This window comes from Sander vitreus, chromosome 16, assembly GCF_031162955.1.
Source record: "Sander vitreus isolate 19-12246 chromosome 16, sanVit1, whole genome shotgun sequence".
Lineage (NCBI taxonomy): Eukaryota > Metazoa > Chordata > Actinopteri > Perciformes > Percidae > Sander > Sander vitreus.
Window position 1 is genome coordinate 16,761,465 of NC_135870.1, and position 23,606 is coordinate 16,785,070.

At 40.5% G+C, this 23,606-nt stretch overlaps 1 protein-coding gene across 4 annotated transcripts in view; it reads left to right on the plus strand.

Annotated features, from left to right (window-relative positions):
* Positions 1 to 23,606, plus strand: part of exd3 (exonuclease 3'-5' domain containing 3) — a 42,074-nt gene that overhangs the window by 5,737 nt on the left and 12,731 nt on the right. For 2 of the 4 annotated variants that reach the window (XM_078271299.1, XM_078271298.1), the window contains exons 5-19: positions 509 to 694; positions 792 to 845; positions 1,015 to 1,154; positions 1,311 to 1,417; positions 1,503 to 1,576; positions 2,691 to 2,729; positions 2,865 to 3,031; positions 3,242 to 3,395; positions 3,897 to 4,095; positions 4,191 to 4,300; positions 5,516 to 5,699; positions 5,909 to 6,081; positions 6,846 to 7,064; positions 7,233 to 7,286; positions 7,439 to 7,570. In XM_078271299.1, coding sequence (XP_078127425.1) covers positions 509 to 694; positions 792 to 845; positions 1,015 to 1,154; positions 1,311 to 1,417; positions 1,503 to 1,576; positions 2,691 to 2,729; positions 2,865 to 3,031; positions 3,242 to 3,395; positions 3,897 to 4,095; positions 4,191 to 4,300; positions 5,516 to 5,699; positions 5,909 to 6,081; positions 6,846 to 7,064; positions 7,233 to 7,286; positions 7,439 to 7,570 — 1,992 coding nt within the window. The remainder of the gene's footprint in view (positions 1 to 508; positions 695 to 791; positions 846 to 1,014; positions 1,155 to 1,310; positions 1,418 to 1,502; positions 1,577 to 2,690; positions 2,730 to 2,864; positions 3,032 to 3,241; positions 3,396 to 3,896; positions 4,096 to 4,190; positions 4,301 to 5,515; positions 5,700 to 5,908; positions 6,082 to 6,845; positions 7,065 to 7,232; positions 7,287 to 7,438; positions 7,571 to 23,606) is intronic. The other 2 variants (XM_078271301.1, XM_078271300.1) reach the window with 2 other exon arrangements.

Here is a 23,606-nt window from a genome sequence, read left to right on the forward strand (position 1 = left end):
AACTAGCTAAATATAAAATGTATTACACTGCCATCTTTGTAAACTGGTAGAAGACATGCATCATAGTTGGGAGATTGCCTGAACCACATTTACAGAAAAGCCAGTTTTTGTTTTTTTCAACATGTTTAGTAGCCAGTGCATTTGTGGAGTAAAGTGAGTGAGCTAAAGGTCGTGTTTTAATGAGGTGCCTTGCATCTAAAAAGAGAATACTAGAGCACATGGATCATCTAAAGTGGTCCTGTATATTGTATATTTTTCATCCTTGAACTTCTGATGATCCAACGTCATGCCACACACGTGTTTCCAGTTCCTCTACGACAGCGAGATTAGCTCCAATACTTCCAGTGGTGTCTCATGAGTGACCTTGTTCCAAAATTCAGTATTAGTGACAATTAGTACTTTATGTTCCAGGCAATCTCAGTAAAGATTTTTTTTCTTCTTAATTTTTTGAGATATTGTTGTACATATATTTTTGGTTCCTTGTCATTTGTGTCTGTCCCTCCATCAGGTGACCCTGAGTTCACTCTCAGAGCAACAAGCAATGGCGCTTCAACAGCGGGCTCTGAGCTTACTAACAGATACCCAGCCCAACTTTGTAGAAAGTCTCATAAACCTCTACCAACTCAATTCCCTGGATCCAGCCATACTCCGACTGCACATTATAAGGTTGCAGGCTCTTCACTGCTACAAAGAGGTGAGTTCCTCATTTGATGTTAGCATTATTATTTTTTATGCAAGAATGATTTCAGACAAAATAATTTGACACCGATTTATAATTTGGTTTTTCACAGGCAGCAGTACTAGCCATAAAGCTGAAGTTACAGAAGGAGCTGGATATGGAGGAGGTGAGATAAAACATTTTAAACAGACATGTCTGTGCAACCTTTATTCATACTGTAAGCAGTGAATACATTAGCATACTGTACTTAAAATGTGTTAGATCTGACTTTTCAAAATGGCCTCTAAAATATCTAACCAATTTCCAACATTGTCCTTTACAATCTTCTTCTGCAGATGTGTGTACCACTGATCTTGCAAAATAAGTTGCCATTGGCAGAGTCCTTCGTCATAGGCCACAATCATCTAGAACAGCGACTGGTCACACTGCTAGACTTGTGGTGCCATCCCAGCTTCAGTGTGGAAGAGATAAGCATGTATGGAACATGTGTGAACATATGGGAACCTACAGTATGTATGTAGGCATCAGTGTGTCGCTGTAAGATCTTGTGTGTGTGTGTGTGTGTGTGTGTGTGTTTGTGTGTTTGTGTGTTTGTGTGTGTGTGTGTGTGTGTGTGTGTGTTTTTCCACAGGCGATTCCCTCGCATCTCTCTGACCAAACAATGCATGAGCCAGATCCAGCCCAAATTGCTCACCAAACAAGTCTTCCGACTCTTGGAGAAATTCAACATTGACCAAGGTGTGTGACTGGCACGTGTGTAGTTGTTCATGTATGGGTGTACACCTCAGGCAGAAATGATTGTTATCTCGTCTTTTTGACTCAGGACTGTGTCCCAATGCTCTGCACAAGAGGAGATTCGACTCTTTGCGTTTCCTCATGTACAAGAGGTTTGTGGATGTAAGTGATGCAGCAGGCATTTTATTTCATCAAATCATAATTTATACCATGTAATCACGCAGGCTACTCATCAGTGACTTGCTTTTTTTTTTTATAGCTAGTATTAATTAATGGCAATAATGGTAATGCTTTTAGGATGGATGACCCTTTTTTTTAAGACTACACCTAAATGCCTTTTTAATTTAATTACAAGATTTTACTCTTAAGCCTTTAATTCCTTGGGAGGAAAATTGATATGCATATGAGAAAAAAAGAGAAGACTTTCTCAGAAATATTTTTAAATCAAGGGTTAAGGCAAGCCTAGCTGCTTTGAAATATGTAAAGCCCATGAGTTATTTGTTTGTTATTTGAACATTAAATTTGCTGCATTTTGAAATTTGACACATTGATGAATGCAATGTTTTTAATGCACTAAAACAATAGTAGTTATTTATTTTATTAGGTCAATGCAATTTCATTGAATACAAATAATGATAATAGATATTAATAATAAGAGAAGCAGATCTATGTAGACCCATTGGGTCTGAAGTATTTATTCAAAATGTTATATTTTTCTGCTCATATCTTATGTTTTAGTTACACATGTCAACTTTAATCACTGATCAAATCGTAATTGTGCCTTTTTAGCCAATAAAAGCTGGTAACAGATCTCAGTGGAACCTCGGTTGATTTCGGGGTGAAGGATAGTTTCCGCTCCTGAAAACATGAGCAGATGGCGGCGTTAGATGTTTTCTAAAGAATTACTTTTTTGGCCCAGGTTTGTGGGTGTCAGAGAAAAGCAAAAGTATTGTAACAAAGTATTTACTAATCTTACTTTATCAGTAAATACATATTGCAGGTACTTTCATAAAAGGCCGCTATCAAAGAAGATGATTTAATAGTTTTACTGTCACCGTCATACAAGTGGAGCAAGGACTAGTGGGAACGGACACTAAAAATGACCCAATTTACCCATGATGACACAACTGCTGGGAAGAAAAATGGCAATTTTGGTTTGTTTGTAAATGTGGTTTTATTTTGCCACAATATGTAAAAGGGCAATATTGGAATTGTTACAAAAATAATAAATTAATCACACTCTGTGAGTATTTATTAGTATTTTGTACTCTTTTAGAAAAGCATGACAGAGGAGAACTGGAGTGACCATGTACAGGTAGGTGTGTATGCATACGCCAGTGTGGAGAAATAAACTCTACTGTATATATCTTAGTATCAAATATGTTATTTAGGATGTATTGTGATTATTTTTTTTTTTTTTAAAGTGCATATGTGTATTATGTATGTATAGTACGTTGTGGCAGATGACCTTGAGCTGCAGATCCATTTGGTGGAGATGTTGGTGAGGTACTGTGGTCTTCAGAAAGCCGCTCAGTGGTCACTGAGGTACAACATCCCCAAAAATCGACTTCCCTCTGGGGTATGGGAAACGCAGCAGAGTCTACCGCCTGGTCTACAGTGAGTTTGCCAGAATATGCATAAACATATCCTATTATGCAACTTGTGATAATCACAGGCAGTACTTCTTTTATACAAAGAGGAATAGTTGCAGCATCTCTAATGTTATCTATCCACTCTCATTCCCCCCCCCCACACACACACACACACACTTTTCTCCTTTTAAAATGCACAATCACAAAAATACACACATTTGTCGCCTCTGCTCAGACAGATAGGTTGGAGTGGTTCAGCACAAACTGAGCAGTGGATACCGTCTCGGTCTCACTGTCAGAAGTTCTATCAAGTGCCACTCACCAAAGACAAGGTTCACTTTGTGGACTCGCCGGAATCTCTTCAGAGATGTCGAAACATTGTGCTGAAGGTACAGAGAACCAAATGCTTAAAGGTTCAGTAGATAGATTCTCATATTTGCTAAAGCTGTCAACTATATCCTGACACGTGAGACAGATTATCTGTGAAAAAAATCCCGTTCCTGCCTGCCTCTAGTGCTCGTAATGGCGTTTGCAAGTTTCCACCACAAAGGAATACAACCAATCAGAGTCGAGAAAGCTCCTAATGCAGTGTCAATGACTGCTCATAAACTATAATCAAACTAGGCAGAGATCATAGATTATCTGTCTCATGAAGTACTGTAAGAATATAGTGACGGCTAGGGTTGAGCAAATATGATAATATAAAAGTTACCAACTGCAGCTTTAATTAAAAATGTGTTGTGTCTCTAAATCAACCATTAATGATAATCTCTATATGTAATAGGTAGGCAAATGGGGTTACTATTGAAAGTATTTATTGTGAATCATTTAAAAAAAAAAAAAAAAAAAGTGCTGCTGTCGTATCCACCCCTGTCTTTATCCTTTCTTAGGAATGTGATATAGTAGGCATTGACATGGAGTGGCAGCCCACGTTTGGCTGTATCTCAACTCAGCAAGTTGCCCTAATACAGCTTTCAGTTTTGGACCAGGTTTTCTTATTAGACCTTTGTGCAAACGGATTCTGCCAACACCCAGATACTATTAGTTTCATCAGGAGCTTGTTCTCCGAAAGAAACATCCTTAAACTGGGTAAGAAACAGGCTTGACAAAGGTTAAATCAAATTCATCTGAGGCTGTTTATACTATTATTCTGTCTCTAACATTTCTCCTTTCTTCCCATTCAGGTTATGGTATGTCAGGGGATCTCAAGTGTCTCTTGGCCACCTGGCACCAGCTTTTAGAGGAGCCATTGAGGATGGAGGGGATGCTTGATCTTCTTAATGTACACCAAAAGGTAACATTATCCGTCATTCACATAACTTCATACAACTGACTTCTAAAATTAATCCTGCCGTTTGTCTTAGAGTGCCAATAGAAAATACACTATTAGAACATCATGCTTCTTTAATTAGTAGGAGTGTAATGTTTTACTAAATTCAGGCTTGGATTCATTACATTACAGTGCTGTCATAATTCAAATACATTTTCAATACAGCAAATTTGGTGCCTGATAATTGAAATTCAAAACACTATTTCAAAATGGCGGGTTTGTGCAGGATGTCCCGTGTTGCACAAGTGACTTATTCTATAACTATTTTCTCTGACCAATAAGTGGTCAGCAAGCATCAGTGTTGGCATTGCCACTTGTCCACTGTACCCCATTTAACCGGGGTGAAAGGACCAGAGGATTCTAACATTTGGGTCTGTGTTTCATTGCATGGTCATAACTCAGGTACATACTGCAGCTGTGGCCCAGTAGTTTGTCTGAGATATACAGTATGTAGCTAAGCTCTTGGTCTCTGAGGTGGATAGGAATGTGGAAATGGCAACATGGCTCTGTAACTGATGAGGTTGCTTCACCATCTGCTGGAGTAGGCTGCATGTTGCAGGATGTGAGGAATCCAAGAAATGTTTTTGAAAATAACGAGGAATGTCTGGTTGAAAGAGGATGATGTGGCAGGACATTAAATGGGAGGGGATTTTTTTTAAATTGCCTGGAGCCTTGCATGTAGGGCTGTGGACAAGAGCAGCAGACGTTAGTTAGCTACCTTGTGTCGGGTTCGCTCCGTGGAATGGATGAGTAGACTGGATGTTTTCTACAAAGATGATGTAGTAGCATGTTTGCAGCTTAAAATGATGCCAAACTTTCTGTCGTTTTCTCTCGCCCGTCTCTTCTCTTAGACCCTCGCTATTTTCGTCTTCCTTCATTTGTAATCTGGGCCGTCAGTCTTGTGTCCACAGAAGCGTCAACCTGTTGTGCACTAGTAATAATCCTCCGTGCGGAAACACAGTGAGCCGTACAACCTTAATTACATTGATTTAACGAAGCTTTGAGGCAAAGAATTTAGCTTCGAGGATTTTTTGTAATCGAATTATTCGAGGAATCGTTTCAGCCCTACTTGCATGGTCACAAATTCTAGAAGATTTCAAATAAATGGAAACGGGTCTTTATTGGAGGAAAATTCAACACATTAAATTCTGACTTTAATGTCTATAATGCCTTTTCCAGATCCAGCGTCGAAAGGTCAACAGGACTCAAAATGGACCTAAGGAGGTGCTGGTAGGAGAGGACTCTGCAGAGAAAGGCCTCAGTCTGCTGGTACAACAGGTCCTGGGAAAGCCCCTAGACAAGACGGAGCAGATGTCCAACTGGGAGAAACGGCCACTGCGCATCAGCCAAATTAGATATGCAGGTAAGGTATTATGCATGCACACACAGACAATGACAGGAAGACAGATGGTCGCTGTTCTTTTCACTAAAGAATATCACAGATTATTTTGTTATCCCCTGACTACTGCAAACCAATACCTCTTTCTCTCTCTTTCTTTCTCTCTCTCTCTCTCTCTCTCTCTCTCTCTCTCTCTCTCTCTCACACTCTCTTGTTTCTTAACCTCCTTCTAGTGGCAGATGCCTACTGTTTGCTGGATGTATACTCTGTCCTCTCCAGAAACCCAGCTTACTTTGGGCTACCAGCTGACCTGCGCAGCATCTCATCAAGCCAATCAGAGAAGAGTGCAGACAATAAACAGAAGGAGAAACATGCCAAGCAGATGAAACAGGCCCATGGCAACGAGGTCTGGAGTCAATTACCATTTCACCAGCAATTGCTGTTATTGATAGTGTTTTTATTTTTTTTATGAGGTTTCAATTGATACCACGTGTCTTTTGGTCTAGGATGTTAGAATACATTAATTTTGCAAGGACAAAATTAAGACTTTTACAAATAGTTTGAAATCTACAGGGGGAAATTTCATTAATGGGATTGTGGAAGCCAGAATCCATTACCTACTTGGCCTGTTCTTGACCCTCCTTGACATGTTGAATAAGTGTAATATGGTCGTCTTTTCACATATCCGTACACTTTCCTGTTACTTTGCTATGAATAAACAAGGAACATGAGGGAAAAAAGCAGGTAACTTAAGGATGGCCTTTGAATCAGAAGGACAGTGTGTATGAGATTTTTCCTTTCATTTGCCAAATTTTAGCATTTTTCTGGACTTTGATTTAGAACATGGGTTATTTCTGATGTTTGTTTAACTTCCCAGACTGCAATAAATTAGATCCAACCCATTTTTATTTATTTTCATAACTATTGTGCTGATACATATAACAATTCTTAGAGCTTTCAGCTTCCAAATGACACAATAAATACAGTTAAACGGAAGAACCTGGGTTTGAGCATGTTTGACCAAGACACTTCAGCAGTTCCTATCAGCTCCAGGGGTGCAGTTGTATAGCTCACCCTGTGCTTTGACCTCCCTGTACTGTGGTGCAAGTGAAAAGAAAATCCCCCTGTGGGGATCAGTTAAGTATCACATTATTGTCTCTGTCCATTTAGGAATGTCAGGGGGCTCAAAGGATCAGTCCCCCTCGCTCCGACACGGAGAAAGGCCTCCTGTGTGGCGAGAAGCCCTCAGAAGACACCCCTGCTCTGCCCCCCCAGCAGTTGCGGGTGGTGTGTGACAACATGCTGCAGGGACTCGGGAGGTACCTGCGCTGTTTAGGAGTCGATGTGGTCATGTTGGAGAATACCGATGATCACAGAGTAGCGGCAAAGGTTAGTTAGCAGTCCGAGCAGAAGACACACACATACCTTTTTATACACAATAAACACAAACAAAAAGAACTCACAAAGCCAAAATGTTACATATTTTAGATAACCAATAATAACATTACTGCATTTATGCTTTTTGTTTTGTTCTGATGTGTATTTGTTGTGTGTCAGTTAGCACAAGCTGAAGGCCGTTTCATACTCACATGTGGACAACCGTTCCAAAGCGTAAGTACTAACATATGTAAACTCTTGGGGGGGGGGTTGTGTGTGTGTGTGTGGATGATACGTCTAGGGTGTTCCACAGCCTTGCTGTTTATGTTGAGGCTGCTAGTGGGCTTGCCTTGGTTCCAGGTTGTTGCCTCTGTCTCCCCACATAGTTGCGGTCCCAGGTGGGTGAGGGACGCTGTCTGTCCCTAGACTGTTCAGAAAAGGCCAGAGACCAGGCTGTTCGAGTCCTCAGACACTTCAATGTCCAGCTCACTCCCAGTGACATATTCAGCCGGTGCCAGGTAGGGAAATCCACGCTGGTTCTGAGTGTGTTTTTGTTAAATTAATAATAAAAAATGTCTGTATGTTCTACTAATTTAATATAATGCCAATAATTATCAATACATACAAATTGGGAAATAGTGAGTACTATGGGCACAGTCATAAGTTCACCAGTTGAGGTCCAAGATTAAACAGTATATACATGCAACAGCTTTCAATGAGAGAGAGGAAAAAGCTTCAGTTCCTATATCAGTAAAACGTACAAGCAATATAAATACCCAGGCTGTTTCTGTGGTTATAAAACAATGCTAAACTTCCTGAATTCTGAGAACAAAGAATATGGTGGCTGTGGTGTTTTGCATAGTACTGAGAAAAAGAGAAAGAAATATACGATAAGGGAAAATGGAGAAGAGGGGCTTTATAAAACACAACTTAATATTTTTTTTTTTTTTTTTGAGAAAATGTAAGTAATGTAGGTGTTGTACTGGATTACGGTGGTGAAATTGAGAATGAGTTTTTTGATACAAGTGGCCAAAATGGGCTCACCTTTACTGAAAGGAATGAGGAAGGAGCTTGAAGTTGAACCGCTGCACCTTCACATTTAAAGGAACATGCCGATTTATTGGGGCTTTAGCTTATTCACGGTTAACCGTATATAAACTGGGAACTATATTCTCAGAAAGGCAAAGCACTGCTACTTCTGCTACTTGGGCGGAGTGATATGCTTGCAGCACCTGAGAAGCCCCGAGCAGAAAGTAGCAATGCTTTGCCTTTCTGAGAATATAGTTCCCAGTTTATATACGGTTAGAAGATGTCTGTGTCTTATGTGACTTTGTTATTTGTACACGATGTGACTATACAAATCACAACATGTATATAGGAACATGTTGGCGTTATTTTGTCACTTATTCGGAGCAGTAGGCTAGTTGGAACCGATTACCTCCAGGATCCGTGCTAGGCTAAGCTACCGGTGGGGCCGTCGTACAGAGTTACAACACGCACAGAGATGAGAAGGATATGTATGGACTTATCTAACTCTGGGGGTTACGGTGAATAAGCTAAAGTCCCAATAAGTCGGCGTGTTCCTTTAAGGTGACCAGTTGAGGCTGTGAGCTATTCTTGTTCCAGAACCTGGGGCTGACCCAGGAGACACTGAGAAGGATTAGTTATCCCATATGGCCTTTGAATGCCTCGGGGACACCAGTAGGAGCTGGAGGATGTGGCTGAAGAGAAGGATGGGTTACTTGTTTAGCCTGCTGCCACCACAACCTGGACTTGTGCAAGTGGTATCAAAACGAGGGTTAGATGGATGTATGAGAAAATAAATAGAATCATTCAGTGGTATGAATTAAACACGAGATATTTTTCTAATTTAACCACAAGGGAACCAGGATGGAAACAAGTTGAACCTGGAGGAGAAATGAAACTGGATAAAAACCTTTCAGTATCATATTCTTCTTTCCTCAATTACAGAAACATTGCTTACTTGGGTACAGATACACATAAGTGTGCAATGCACTGCATTATTCTAATTCCTATTCAGTCATGTTTGTGGAGCCTGGAAAAGATGTTTGTCAGTCAGCTTGTTGCTACCAATCATTGTCGGATTTATGGTACATGACCTGTAGATATCTCCATGGGTGGCTGTTAAGGGAAACCTGTGGGTGCTGCGACTGTGTTTGTGTGTCTGTGGCGGCGGTTGTGATTGTGAGGGGTATCTTTGCAGGACAGTTTCTAAACTTGGGTGTTCTGGCCTGCTCCTGGTGGGAGGCCCTAAATGTGTCAAGATACACCACTGGGTGCATTTCTTTCAGACCCAAGATGTAAAACACCTGGACCACCTACCTCCTGTCTTGATGATACCACGATAAAACACATGCACAGTGGCCAAATGGTCACCCGCCTACTTTTCCTATTTATTGGTCACTCCTGATGCCACTTCAAGCCAATGTCACTTTGATATATTATGGCTAAAGAAGGGCCAAATGTGACTTTGTTGTTACACACCACCATTAACAGCACTGCCTCAGCAAACGTGAGACAACTTTTGTCCTTTGGTAATCTTTGGGGTAATCTTTTATAACCTCATTCAGGTCATAACTATAGATTCTAATTTAAAATCTGTTAAATTAAATTAACATGAAATGATAGCTAACTGAAAAAAACGGTGTGTGTGTGTGTGTGTGTGTGTGTGTGTGTGTGTGTGTGTGTGTGTGTGTGTGTGTGTGTGTGTGTGTGTGTGTGTGTGTGTGTGTGTGTGTGTGTGTGTGGTTAGAGAGAGAGTTTCATCCTGGGGGCTGGTCTTTGGCCCACCCAGGCAAAGTTAACCCCTTTGTTATCTGATTGTAAAGCTCTCTGATTAGCAATGGATGGGTTAGTTTCTCTCCCTTTGTCTCTCAGTGTTTCTCCCTCATGCACATACACCACTGATCAATGTCCTGAGGAAAGAGAAGTAAAAAAAAAAGTCAGAAGAGAAGATTAACCACAGACGTGTGTGTGTGTGTGTGTGTGTGTGTGTGTGTGTGTGTGTGTGTGTGTGTGTGTGTGTGTGTGTGTGTGTGTGTGTGTGTGTGTGTGTGTGTGTGTGTGTGTGTGTGTGTGTGTGTGTGTGTGTGTGTGTGTAAAGATTGTGCAGGGAAAGGGTTAATGTTTGTCTCTGTGTATCAATAGGCCCAACAGAGATTTTAGAGGCATTGGAATGTGTGTCCACTATGGAGACCCCAAGAGGGAAAGGGAGATGGAGTAGGGCCTCCTGTGCAAGTGTGTCCTTGTCTGCATTCTTACGTGTACTTGCACACAATGAAGTGGTAAAAACAAAAGAAACACTGGTTTTTATGATTCACTCAATTATGTAATCTTCATTTATTGTGTTTGATGGATTTATCTGCAATTGATTTATTGTGTGGCTCTGAGAAAACCCAACTCCAGAAAAGTGAGAGTGGTTCTTTTAGAAGTTATGTTAACTAACTTTAAAGATATATGTATTGGTGTATTCAATCTGAAATGAAGGAAGAATCATGTTAACTTTAAAGTAATGTCTCCCTGTAGTAAAACTGGATTCGGTCATGTATTTAAATGCCCATCTAGACTGCATTGTAAATAAACTAGCTTAGGCTATAAGTGCTGTGGTATATGGCATTGGTCTGTGCCATGTACTGTACTTGCCCATATAAAAATAAATAAACATGGCAGAGACCTATCACACAGGATGAACTGGATAGCTCAGAGAGAAACATTTATTGTTAAATAAAAGACACAAGAGAAATTAAAGATTCAATTCCATGTGGTTCCTCCTAGTTGTTGACAAAGCCTTTGAATTGTTATAAACACAATACATTTTTATTTTCATCCATATTCTGTATCAATCAAGCATCTAAATGCAGCTGTTTCTGGTTTGTAGCCACATTGATAACATTTTCAGTTGAAAGAAAATGACTGTTTGGTTCCTCCTAAAGTCAGTAACCTGTTAAAACCATTGTTGTTCAAATTAAATAGTTTCCCATGGCTAACATATCATTTTTCAGCTCAGAAGAATATAGCTTTGTCCCTCCACTCTGGCACAAATGAAAACTACAGGATGTAAAAACTATTCATACTATACAGTATACTATACTGTAAATGTGTTTAAATATTGATATTGAACTTATTGGAACAAATATACTGTTAAAATATGTTTTTTTTTAAAGTAATAAACATTTAGTGATAGTTTATTCACAGTATATTAATTTGTGAAAAAGTGTATTTTGAGCCCCAAAAATATATTAAGAGAGATACATCTTTACTATGTAAAAATGTTGTCTGTAATCCTTAAATTTCATCTGTGTGGATTCCTGCAATGGGTTGGTTAAGAGGGTGGAGTTGGCTATTGGTCCATTACAGTTTCCTTATTCAGCTATATCCTATCCTTACCACTAATGCCTGCTGCATCTATACTTTACATACACACAAGCACACACATTTCCGTTGGGCTGTGCAGTTCCATCAGATGTCCCTTACTGGCCTTTGATAGACATGTTGAGATAGCAAAGATATCCTGATAGACATGAAGCCAGTGAAACACACACACACACACACACACACACACACATACACACATACACACATACAGTAATAAGCATATACTTTCAAAACTGATAAACACATACAGACACCTTCATACACACAGTCTCCTCAGCACCTTTACACATGCACACACACTCAGATTCAGTCATAGACACTATTGCAGCAGAATCACTGGTTCCCACGCACAGTCTGCAGGGAAGTGAAAACAAGAGCAACAGGAACCGCCACACCGTGAGAGGGAGGGGTGGGAGAGATGGGGGGGGGGGAGGAAGGGAGAACAGACAGAAAGGGAACGGTAGTGAAAGCAACTGAGAAGGAGTGAATAAGTTCGGGAGAAAGACAAAAATAACATGGAGTCGTTGAGACGGAATTACAGAGAGATTGTGTGAGAAAGTCAGAAATGATCAGTGCGTGTGTGCAAGCGAGATGAGTGTTTGTTGAGTGAGGAAGAGAGTGTCTGAGAAAGGTGGCATTGAAGGAAGAGAAGAGGTGGAGGAGGGCGAGGCGATAGAAAGACTTGTCTGTCCTTTTGATCTACAAAGAGAGCCGCGGGTTAAGAAACAGGAGGAATGTGAGAGGTTGAGACACGTTTAAAGTTACCCTTCACTGGCTGTGTGTGTGTATATTTGTGCATGTGAGTGAATTAGAAGTAAACAGTATCATGATGTACGTATGTGTTAAAACGCATTAGAAAACAGAAGACACTTTTTTTATAGACTCGTATATTCTCACACACCTTAATTCATATTTCACTGTTATTTTTAAATGCATAGAGAGTTTGTAGATAACACACACAAATATGCACAGGGTCACACTTTGGTCACAAACTAGCTATATACCCAAACCATAGACTGTAAAAAAAAATAAAAAATAAAATAAAACAACCAAGTAAGTGCATTTGAGCTCTGTGGCTTTGTCTCCATTCGGGTTCTGTCTCTGTGCATGTACTGTTTTTCGTGGTGACAGAATAGGTTTTTGTGTCCCGCTGTTTTTCCACTCTCCCTCCCCTCTCAGGGGAGCGACAGGGAGAAAGGGGAGGAGGCGGCGGTGAGGAGGGGGCATTCCATAGGCACGCCAAGACATTCCGAGGGAAACCATTCCAAATATTTCCCACTGTGTGTGGCGAGGGCTTCGCGTCTCCTGTTACACACATACGGTTTGAGAAAGTGCTAAAAGCGATTACACACACACATTGGGAGAAAGCTCACACATATAACAGGTCACCCTCACATTCACTCTTTCTGGCATACACACATGTAGTTAGTTAGTGGGTGCAGTTATGAGTGACTGATTGGCAGCCTGTATGTCCATCTCCTTTGTGTGTTTTTGTCTGGAGGGGGACGTGCTGTCGCTGCGTCTGTCTGTAGGGGAGCTAAATTTAGGAAAGGCCATTGTGATTGTTGTGTAACCCCAATGTGTGAGTTTATGAATAAGTGAGCAATTAAGACATGACCACAAATATTTAACTTTCACTTAGCTGCTACGTTTTCTATGGATATGACTTCCTTCCTGGAATGAGATGCTGACTCATTGAGTGATCGTTGATCAGAAATATGAAAGTATTCCAGTGTGCTTCACTGAAATTCATAAACAAGTCATTGAAAGGGGAACCGGTGGCTCACACTAATGAAGAGGGTATGCAAGGGTAAATATAAGTCAAATTTATTATATGTACAGTACAGTTATTGGATTAATAATAGGTGATATGGTATCACTGAGATTAGGATTAGGATAAGGATATTTCTTCCGATAGAGATATATCATGATATAGCAAATAAATGCAAAATCCCATATGATTATAATCATCACAATAGGCTGATAGTTGATAAATGGTAATCAGTCTAGACCTAAAAATGTAAACGGGATTAAAACAAGTTCTGCACAGTTTTTACACGTTAATATTGTTGTACTTATCTGAAGAATTCAATCCAGTTCGTCTTTGAGGAAAAAGCATATAGTTAGAATGGGGCTGTCACAATCATAAAATTTAGTTGACGATTAATTGTCCTACAAATAATTGCGATTAACAATTTAATTGTCTATTTTCATTTTATGCTACACAGCAGTGCTGTTGTGTGGCTTTGCAACTAGACCTGAATCCATGTTGTAAATGCCAATGGCTGCTCATCGAAATGATGCGATCATTGGCAAAGCAGTGTCAAATAATCTTCAAAAAACAATGTTTCACCTCTCGCTCTGCTGCACAGATTTATTTTTAAAAAGCTTGTTCTAAAACTGTTGTGTAGGCGGACCTGATGTAACGAAAACATGGTTCAAGACAATTAATGTAAAAAGAGGCTTGATTTTATTTTCAAAAGCAACGGGGAAACACATAGCCAGTGTTAACCGTTCCTGCTTCAGCTTCCAGACTGTGGTCGGGAGACACAGGGAAGACTTTGTTTTGCCTCCAGGGCCGAAGTTGAGGCTCACTTTGGTGTTACACTGTACATTTACTACCAATTGACTACCAATACTACAACATTACTGCTATTTTCTTCTCTGCTCCAATCGCCAACACCTGCTCCTCTGAACGCAGCCACCGTCACTCTCACTCGACCACACACTTATTACGCTTGCACTACACACTGAACTACTCCTAAAAGAACCCTTGCTACTCTTATAACACCATGTTTCCATCCAAACATTTGTCTGTGAATTTTGTAATTAGAAAAGCTCGATGTAAACGACAACTCCAGCCTAACTTTCCCTAGAGCTGTCAAACACACTGCTGCACCCATCGGGGAGACTCTGCTATGAATCAAGTCCAACAGCAGTAAGATCTAGATGGCAAAGTTCTCTTTTTCCATGTTTTTCCAGCTGGTAAAAAAAAAACACCTTATTCACTTTCTATGTGTTGCCACATTTGTAACATTGGCTTTAAATTTCCTTTATTGCAGAATCAATCGATTATGTAAAATGATCGCACTCACCTCAAATAAGCGCTATCAGAGGATTGAGTAATAATTTGTGACAGGCCTAGTTAGTATGTGAAATGCTTGAGGTCACACTGTATTTTAATGGTTCAGCTAAAAGTATAGATATCCTCATTTGAACTGCAGTAGATGGCTGCAACATATAATTAGTCTGCTGTAGCAGTTAAATGTTGAAATTGTAAGAAGTAGGCCGTTTTTTTGAAATATCCCACATAAAAAAAAACGGCAGCCTGTAACCTGTGAAATGTGTCTTTAGTGTCCCTGACTCATTTTGAAGTTGATTCTCATGGCTGTTTGAGCAGACACACGCACACGCACACACAGATAGATAAGGAAGAAGATGAGCCATCACTCACCAAGCATCTGGTCTTTAAGAAATTATGCCTGCTTATTTTCCCACAGTCTAGTTGGCCCCTGTGTGTGCGTGTGCGATTGCATGCATGATATGTATCTGCGTGTGCATGCTTGTGTGTGAATTTATAGTTACTCAGGCACCACTGAATTTTCTCTTATGGTTGTGTGTTTGTTTTTTAAGGATATAAAATTAAAGAGCTAATCATTCGAAAGGTAATCATTTGTTAAGAAGCCAGCTTCCTGCTGCTTCCAGCTTTCCCTGTGATGACTTATTTTGTATTTGTGTATAGACCGAATCACCGTGACTTCGTGCTAACACAAAAATCCCTTCCTTGTAGACAAATAGCAGTTGAATTCCGGGGAAATGTGAAATCAGCAAACTTGATCGCCGTGATCCCACTTGATCCCACTCTTTATTTCTGTTATCATTTTCAGCCGTAACTGTAACATTTAAAGATATATAGTTAAACATGGAGGTCTGACCTATCTGACGTTTCTGCTGTGCTTATTTTCTGTACTGTGTTGCATTGGTCACGTCTTTAATAAACCAAATGTAGCGTTACGAACAGCAGCGTCTGACTGTCAGTCGGGCTAACTGCTAGTTTGGGGTGGTGTCATTTTCTTTAATCTGTGGCCCAACAGGTAAAATAGGTCCTCAACCTAATGTTAGTAAAAGTGTTGACATATGAAAGCATCAGCATAATGCATTTTAGATGAATGAGATGAGAGAGTATCCAGTTCAGCGTCCTGTTTTACTCAGCGCTGTTAAATTGTATGTACAGTGCAGGACGCAGGGGTTTACTACCCGAAAGTTATTGTAAACAAACATTGTGATTGAGTCCATAGTCGATCACACAAGTTGATCAGCCTAGATAAGCATGTAGCGTCTATGACTGTCAATAATGTAATTCTTTTACAGTTGAGCAGTTGTAAACCAGAGATGTATCAATGCCAGCACCTGTGTTTTTCATTTAATTTTTCATTCATCTGTATATTGGAACCGAAAGCAAGTAAACACAGAGAGAGTCTAAGGAACTAAGCTCTGTCAGAGTGCGTATCCGCCCTTGTTTGCAAAACGGTCTACATGTTTAAAACAATCTCTTTATACTGGTTTGTTTGACTACTGCCTAAAAGTCAAGCTGGACGAAGGCCTTTCAGTACGGAAACCTAAGAAAAAATATTTTTTAAATATACTGTAAAAAAAAATTTGTTTAAAATGTACCTGCAGCACTGTAGACATGGCCATAGTATTTCTCTCTCTGCTTCCACTCCCAGTTTCTCTTGTTCTGTCTCTTATTCTCAATACCTTATTTTATCTTCCCAAGTTATTATTACACATTGTTTCTCCTCTGTTTGGTTTCTGTCCTTTTTTAGTTTTTACACAGCACTCATGCCAACACATTTGTGCCTGCTTGATGATTTAAATTACACACACATTCATATTTGAATCACTGATGACAACAAATTCAAACATCCTTTTAAGAATCAAATGTATCAGTGATGATGTACAAATCAACATTAATATAGATTAGAGATGAGAGATAATAGACTTTCCATCTACTGTCTCTTGGCAGGTACTTACAGTATAATGTATCGTCATGTGTATGCATACCACAATCATATGCCTTTTTAGACAACGAGAACACAATTGTATGCAAACATAGATTTTACAGCATTTTGCAATTCACAAATCCCTTTTCAGTCATGCTTTACCTTCCCTAATCCCTCCTTTCCAATTTCCCCCTTTTTTGCACCCCAACATTTCTCCCTCCCTGTGTCTATTTCTCCTTCTCACCCTCTGCTTGGCCCTGTCTCTCTCCATCTCCCCTGCTATCCCTTTACCCCACTGTTCTCACCCTGCCTCCCTGCTCCGCTCCACTCCCAGTCTCACTCTCCTCCGTTGCAGATTAGCCAAGGCGAGGAATCCGGTGCAGCCGGCAGCTGGAATGTCCTGTTTGTCTTTGTGTGTGTGTGTGTGTGTGTAGTTGGTGAGGCTGGTGCTGCTTTTTGATGTGTTCCATTGTCTGAGAGCCAAGCTGCTTCCTGTCCCTGCTTTCCCCAAAAGCCTGAGAGAAACAGAGAGGCGGAAAACGAGAAGGGACAGAAATTGCGAGAAAACATTGCAGTGACAGGTTGAGATTGAGAGAGAGGAGCAAGAAGCTGGAAATAAGAAGTCGAAAATAGAAAGGGGAGATGGCTAGGAAGAGAAAGATGAGGTAGGGAGGGATGGAAAACAGAGGAGAGAGTTAGAGAGAGAGGAAGAGAGGTGAGAAGGAAGGAGGGAGAGCTTCAATAGGGCTTTTCCTCCAAACACCAATACAATGAAGTAGTGCGTAATTTCCCATGTCCTCCACACCCACACACACAAACACACACGCACACACACACACACACACACACACACACACACACAGTTTCTCATAGGTGTTATATCTTTATTTTCTATAATCAGGCAGTTATACTTGAGTGTTTTTCATTTCTCTCTCATGCTTGCTCTCTGTTTCTGTGGTCTGTGTGTGGTCTGACACTGTGCACAGCCAATACAGATACAGAGAGGATGAGAAATGATGGGGTTGAATGAGCAAAACAGTGTGATAAAGCTAAGGGAAGAGATGCAGAGGAATAAGATTTCTGTGTGCAGTGAGAAATTAAAAACCGTTGCGAAGTAAGAAAAGTCCAGAGGAGAGATAATAGCTCAAAATGCCAGTTGGGTGCATGTGGTACATTTCCCTGTGAAAATGTGGACGTGCATAAATCATTCAACATGTGTTTTTGTGTATGTATGTGTTTGTGTGTGTGTGCGAGTTGCTGGCCAGTGGAGGGGTTTTGACGGGGCAGAGCATTCCTGCCGGGTGGTGATGTCATGAGAACTAGCTCTCCGCTCGCAGACAGACAGCCCTGTTTATGTTCCCCTCCAGAGGAGAAACCACACTGTGTGTGTGTGTGTGTGTGTGTGTGTGTGTGTGTGTGTGTGTGTGTGTGTGTGTGTGTGTGTGTGTGTGTGTGTGTGTGTGTGTGTGTGTGTGTGTGTGAGAGCCAATACACACACACACGCGCGCGTGTTATTGGCTCATGGGGGAGGTGGGGAAGCCGAGAGGCACTCAAGAGGGTCTACTTTCCCCTGCCGCTCAGGGAGAGGGAACCACTTACCGATGCCTTCCTCTCAAACATGCACACAGAAAGAGGAAGTTTCTCATGTTTTTTAGAGTACAGTAGCTGCATAGCCAGACTGTGCTGCTGTGAGTGATTGCCCTCTGCGTCTAAATAGTCTCCTAAGGGAGGCAGAATTATTTGCAATATAATTACAAAGCCTGGGTCAGCAAACGACAACAGTACCACACAGAAAACAGATAATGATGCCGTTAAATGCATTATTGTTCAATGTTGAATGATCTGAAAATGTGTGTATCTTTCAGGTGTATAAGTCAGGCTAAAAAAAACATAATTAGGTCATGTCCAGACCATATAAAAACCAATTGCAAAAGTAGGTCAAAAAATTTCTGATTTAGAAATTTGAAAATATTTGTGAACAATTAAAGCACTAAAGTGTGTGTACCATGCAACTATCTTGTCTAAATTTACTTAAAGGTTACCCACATTTTTTTCTTTCACCAATGAAATGGAAATCAAGCAGGTAACTTTAGAAAAATGTTGTGAGAACTAGTCCCAGCAATCGTGTTTTCCTCTCCCAGATACTGCTGGTATGACTGTCTTTGTGTCTGTGGTCATGGTATAATGGTTTCCCTTGCGATAGTGAAATGTGATCTTCGGTCTTTGCAGCTTAGTGAATCATAGCTCATTCTCCTACACTCAACACGCAGTGCAACATAGCAAACCATCTGAACTGCATTCTGCCTGCATGATAAATAACTCTTGTCAACCATGCTAATACCTGCCAGTGAGAAATAGCTGAGAGGTTTAGGGTCGTTATTATCACAACCCTGTGGCACACGGGCCCACTTTAGTAGCTTGTGTAACTCGTCCACTTCCAGTCAAGCTTTGGAGGCAGCCATGCTTGCTCACATGTGACATTACAAATGGGTCCTTTTGGCAGAACCCCAGTTATTTTTTTATTACCCACTATTTGAAAGTTTTTTTTGGGACTGTGAGCTGATTGCTGTGACTTCCAGGAGAGAGAATAACTTGATTGTAGGTTTAAGCCAAGAATATGAGAGTTACATCAGTTTGTCTGGAGGCAAACAACTTAACAGGCTAACATGGAGCCAGTCTTTCTCGTGCGTGCGTGCGTGCGTGTCTGTCTGTCTGTCTGTCTGTCTGTGGTGTGTGTTGTGTGTGTGTGTGGTCTGTCTCTGAAATATCTCATGAACCGTTAATCCAATCTACTTCACACTTGGTTTTCTGGGTACCCAATGAACTTGGGGTTTGGATTTTGGAGCAGGTTGGACAGCATTGGATATTGAATATTCAAAAACTGTGAATAAAACTAAACGGCCAAACAATAACGGTTGAGGAATTTCTTTTTTGCTGATTGGCTCTCATAACAGGCTGGATGGGTAGCGCACTGCCATGAGGAAAATGTCTGATTACTCCACATTTTAATTGTGATATTGTGTGATTAAATTCTGAATCTGCAACATTCTCTGTCGGGTAAATGTAGTAGTACAATGTCTTCCTCTGATGTAGAAGTACACTGTAAGTCAGTAGTAGGCTATACAGTGGAGTTCCATATTAAGTGGTTTGGGGTCCTTCTGTAAGTAATTTGGGGGTACAATTTGGTTCTGGATAATGCTAAAAGGAGCAATGCCACAGGCCAAGCAATCGGCCCATTCTAAACAGGCACATTTTGTACGGGCACTGTACTAGTTCTATTAAATTTAAAGTTTGTAAGTTTTAGTTTAACTACATGGGCAAAATTGCCTCATAGCACCCAGCTCTAGAATGCAAAACTAAAAGTTTATTGTTGGATATGTTGTGGAATGTTTTTCATGTGTTTAGGACACCAGTATAAACTCTGGTTATAAAAAACAATATTTGAAAAGAAAAGATGCCTCGCCAGAGGCAGGTACAATAAAAACATCCCCTATGGCATGAAGGAGTTTTCGGAAGCAAATCATGTTATCCTTCCCTGCTGTGTTTTGATAATGTTAGGTTATTAACTGCGTAATGTTAGCTACCTTTTAGCTCATGATTGTTGCTTCTCAGCATGACGAATGTGTGTGGTCTGTTGTGTTTGCGCTTAGAGTCACACAAGAGTAGGGGTACTGAAATTCTGTGATTGTATGTGTATGTGTTCCTGTCTAATATTTATAGAGTTTCAGGACTGCTAAGATAAAAAAAAAAAAAATCTCTGACAGAAGTCTGAGTAAAAGAATCTGTAGAATCTTATAGTGCTTATGCAAGACTTTCTGAAAGGCAACTCAGACTGGTCTGGAGGAACCAGGGCCCTGGAGGTTTTTCTTCTAGCATCAATCAAGAACTGATTTAAACCTTCAGTGTCACGTGAATGTGGTTAATGCAAATGATGGGATAGAAACCCAGAAACACACACACATTTTTTATACGTGTGTGTGTGTGTGTGTGTGTGTGTGTGTGTGTGTGTGTGTGTGTGTGTGTGTGTGTGTGTGTGTGTGTGTGTGTGTGTGTGTGTGTGTGTGTGTGTGTTTTCCGAGAATGAGTTGTGTCAACAATTAAATTTAAACCTCATGGAGACAGAGATAAAAGATGGTAACCCCCCCACATAGTCTGTGGTTTGTGAACTCAACCACTGTACTGTACCACTGTGTGTGTTGTGTTCCATAGTTCCTGTGATATATCGCTGTTTTCTTCACTTGTCTCTGATGTGTGAAACTGTGTACATCATCATTGCGACTGTGTGTTTTCACAGTTTATGTTCTGGGTGTAGGTCTGTACATTCTGTGAACATTCTTTGAATGTCTGACCTGCGTTCTCGTCATGTCGTACTGCTTGTATGTGCATGTGTAAGTCTCGGGAATGTGAGGCCAGCTCTGAAACTAAGTCTTGCCGTGGGTCTTCCCAAAGCCTGCAGTTTGCGTGATGTGATGCTATCAGGAGATGAGAAGTCTGTTTGCTTTGGGAGCTGCAGGCACACACTCACACATATTTTATGTGTTTTGTTCTCTCTTTCTCCTCACTTACTCACAGAGTCAGATTAAAGTGAAAGTCCTTGCGGGATGGGAATGAGAGAATGTCATGCAGACAAACACCCCCCCTCTCCCCCATGCAGCAAAGAGGTAGAAGGCTGGAGGCTCCTTGGCCTGGGAAAGGCCTGAAAGAGCAAAGGGGGCAGTGTGAATAGATAGAGAGGGTAGATGGATTGATAGAAATCAGAAGGGAAAATAGCAAAGAGAGTTCAAAGAAGAGGTATATAAAATGCAACAGAGGGAAAGAAGGAGATAGACTGAATGTAGATAAATACTGTAAGTTTGGGGGAGAGAGAATGGGAGATAAAATAAAAGCGGAAGCTAAGACCTTACATGTCTGGGACTTCTAAACCACTGAGAGACACAGGATATAAATGGGATGGAAAATTAGGCCCGCAGTAGGTAAAAAAAAAAATGATGATGCACAACTTGCGTCTTTTCCCTATTTCCTCCTCCTCCTCTTTCAGGCCAAGGAAAACCAGTGTCTAATGTTTCTCATAGGAACTGCAGCCCAGCATTTTAACTAATGCCATGATATCTGAGAAGTGTGTTTGCATGCATGTATTCTTGTTTGTACTCTCTGGAGACCAGCAGCATTGCCTATGCAACAATGAAAACATACCAAACAATAAGTATGAGCAGCTTTGATGCATAGTTCAGCTATGCCAGTTTTTTTTTTATCCTGATATCTACAGAAGTTTGTATTCAAGTTGTGAGGTTATTTTATTGTGAATTTTAAAACTCTGGCCGATTTCTGAGGACTATGGTTAACTGCTCCTCAGATCTCTGCAGGGAGCAGCTAGACTATCTGTCCAATCTGAGTTTTCTGTTGCACGACTAAAACAACTTTTGAAAGTACACATTCCATCAAAACAAGCTCCTTCCAGAGGCTATTTTGCAGAGGCACCGTGGCTCTTCCCAGAGCTTAGCTCTTCCCCCGCCCGTGACGATTGTGATTGGTTTAAACAAATGCCAATAAACCAGAGCACGCTTTTCTCCCGTCCCGGAATGCTGTGTGGACTAGCCAGACCTTCCTCCACAGGAATCACATCTCTGATATCCAATTATATTTTCCTATGACTAAGGGCCCAGTAAGGCTCTGGTACATACAAAATAAAAAATCCTATAGTATCCAAAGTCAGATAATGAAATTATAATTTTAATAACCTTAATTAATAAAAGAAAGTTGCCATGTGCCTTTTAATGAAAGGAAATGAAGACTGGAACAATTGCAAATATAAATGAGATAATGATGAAGATGAAGAGCAACCACGATTAAGAGAGAAGGCAAAAACTATATAATTGTTTCCCCTGTATGTGCAGTGCCGCTGCTAAATTAGTGCCGCTGCTATATAAAAATCGCCCCAAACGCAATCCACTCGCTATCTCTACTTTATGTAACCATAGACTCGGGATAGGGATGGGCGAGGATTATAAATCAAACATCCCTAGACATTGCCACCGTTTGGCAGTCTGTTAATGGTTATTGCCGTTTGAAAGAGCAGTTGGCCGCAACGAAGGCTCTGCTGCCGATCTTACTGCCTACCTATTACAATAACAAAGTTCAGCTAAGACGTAGAGACAACGCTGAACATGACGCATGTTGTGAGTTTTTACGAGGCAATATGTTTTCTGTTATGATTTGATTAGCTTAACTAAACTTGTTTGTAATGTGGCAAAACCTAATAATGTTCGAAATTACTTAATATTAGGGACATCAATCATCTTAACCTATTTCCTTTTCAGCACAGAAATTCAAATATTTTTCAACCAAACTGTGTTCCCTGTAAATCTCCGTGCTTGTTAGTCTAATGATATATTTTTGATTTGTCAGATGAGTTTGGTAAACTTTTTGGTAAGGAAAAGAGAGGCTGATGATGGTAATGATGAAGCTGAGCTTAGTTGGATAAGGGGAGAAGCGTATTTTGTCTCCTGTATGTGAAATGTGAAAATGCCTGTCAGTAGTTATTTGATTTTATTCTTGTAGGTTGCTTAATCAAGTAGCCTACTTTACTTAATTTCTCCATTATTAGACAGGATGACCGCTAGTACAGGTGAGACAGGAAAGTATGTAGAGAGAGGTGACAGGAGGGAGAGGAAAGAGGCAAGAAGTCTTGAAGCATTTTATTCAACGTAATTCAACATCTACGACTGCGTACAAATAAGTGTCTTAAAGTCCTACTTGTGTCAGCGAACGCGCTAAATTTCTTCAGATGGCGCAAAATAAAACTCACGCACTTTAGCACCACTGCTGGAGAAAAAAATCCCAGAGGGATATACTGAATATTCTGACATGTCACAGTCAAGATTTATTATTATTGAAAAGAGCATCTTTGGTATTTTTTATATACGCACCACTATTTAAAATGTTTGAATGCCAGTCATTCCATTCATCTCATTCCTTACTTATGTAAACTTTTAGACTGAATGCTTGAGTTCTCACGTGTGCTTTTAGAGGTGTGTGGTTGCGGATGTGACTGGGTGTGTGATAGTGTAATATTAGTGTGCTGTTAGGGTGTGGGTGTTTGTGGTTAAGGGTGTAGCCTTTTTGCATGGGACACTGCTATCTAGTAACTGTAGGACCG